A 1794-nucleotide genomic window follows, 5' to 3' on the forward strand; every position below is an offset into this window, starting at 1 on the left:
GTGGAAATCTCACATATTCACCATTTTCCGAAAAATGCAGCTGCGCAGGAGGTAACCTCTCCCTGTGGGTGCAATCTTGTTATGCATAATTTTCCACGAAAACATCTCCGATCCATACCGAAATAATAAAGGGAAAGGGAAATCACAAATCGAGTATCAACAAAATACATGGCATATTGAGAGATTGAGGTCGTGAGAGCAAATTTTCTCTCTCAAATTTGAATTTTTTGGCTCTCTGGGAACTGGTAGTAAAGCAGGTAAAACTGCATGGGGAAAAATCGTTTTTAATTAATTGTAGCTTGTTTAACAAAAACTTCCGGGAAAAAACTGAACGACAAACTGATTAATTTCTTTAGGTTGTCGTTCATTTTTTTCACCTGAATATGCACCGAAAGCGAATTATTCCCACTTCTCTCAATTTCTATATGGGGATTTTTATCACTTCCTACACAGCAAAAAAAAGTAAAGACTGGACTCGGAAAAAATGAGACACACAAAAATGATCACCAAAAATTCATTTTAAATCGGATACTTCTCAAATTTTCAGGGATTGAATAACTATATATTAGCTATGTTTTGGCATAATTTATTTATTGAATTTCCTCTCCCAAACTGAATGCTCGTAAATTTCTCTTAACACTGCTCATGAGATCTTGGGCGAGGCTTTGCCCATCTTCCTTACACAATTTCTCCCAGTTTTTCTTCAAAGCTTCATCGGTTTTGAATGTTTTTCCGCTTTTCTTCAACTTCTTTTTCATTATCGCCCAAAACTTTTCGATCGGACGAAGTTCTGGTGTATTTGGCGGGTTCGCCTCCTTCGGGACCACATTAACGCCCTTCGCTTCGTACCAATCCATTACAGGCTTGGCGTAATGGCACGAAGCGAGATCCGACCAGAACAGCGTGGGACCACGGTGAGAGCGGAGGAAGGGCAGCAAGCGCTTCTGCAAGCATTCCTCTCGATAAATCTGCCCGTTTATGGTGCCGGTTGTAACGAACGGCTTGCTGTACCGTCCGCACTCGCAGATCGCCTGCCACAACAGGTACTTCTTCGCGAATTTGTCCATCTTTCTCTTCCGGAACTTTTCAGGAAACCTCCATGCGGGACGTACCGACAAAAAACTCGAGGCCGGGGATTTGTTTGGTGTCCGCCTTGATGTATGTCTCGTCGTCTATGACGAGAAAGTCTGGCTTGACCAGCCACTCACGGTACAGTAGGGTGTTTCATTTTGAAAAAAGTGATGAATTTTTGATAGGCCACCCTCCAGTTCGATTCATAGCCCCAAAATATGAACCTGTGCAAAAAATGGTAAAGATTGATGAAGGTTTAGAGGTCGCGCCAATGATTTGGATTTTGTATGGAGATTTTGGTGAATTAGTATGGGAAATTATTGATTTTCGTTTACATTGCTCTAACTTTGGTTGTAGTTGTCCAAACGTTGAAAAAAAAATATATGTGGTTGTCATGACAATGATCAACAAGCCTGTTGTTGTTGCGATGAAATTGGCGTTGTTGCCTTGTACATATTCATCTGTCAATTTACCCTATTTTGCCATTTTTTCACATTTTTATAATTCTTGATACGCTGCAAAACTGAGCGTAGCAACTGTAGGCTTTTTGTTTATTGCCATAGCAATAACATACTAAATTTTTTCGACATTTGGACAAGTAGAAGCAAAGTTATAGCGATATAAGCGATTTTTTAAATTCTTCCATAGTAATTCCCATACAAATTTCAAATCATTGGCGCGACCTCTAAACCTTCATCAATCTTTACCAATTTTTGCACAGGT

General features: G+C 39.9%; 1 protein-coding gene across 1 annotated transcript; it reads right to left on the reverse strand.

The window, feature by feature from the left end:
• Positions 1 to 590: 590 nt before the first annotated feature.
• On the reverse strand, positions 591 to 1067 carry LOC135707607 (uncharacterized). Its single transcript, XM_065229472.1, has one exon. The coding sequence runs from the start codon at positions 1065 to 1067 to the stop codon at positions 591 to 593; it is 477 nt and encodes a 158-aa protein (XP_065085544.1).
• Positions 1068 to 1794: the final 727 nt, after the last annotated feature.

This window comes from Ochlerotatus camptorhynchus, unplaced genomic scaffold (genome assembly GCF_037179485.1).
Source record: "Ochlerotatus camptorhynchus isolate MF236.1 unplaced genomic scaffold, CSIRO-AGI_Acam_v1.1 ptg000314l, whole genome shotgun sequence".
NCBI lineage: Eukaryota > Metazoa > Arthropoda > Insecta > Diptera > Culicidae > Ochlerotatus > Ochlerotatus camptorhynchus.

Excerpts from the sequence above, each read along its gene's own strand:
- LOC135707607 (XM_065229472.1), bottom strand. The coding sequence starts at position 1,067 with ATGGACAAATTCGCGAAGAAGTACCTGTTGTGGCAGGCGATCTGCGAG.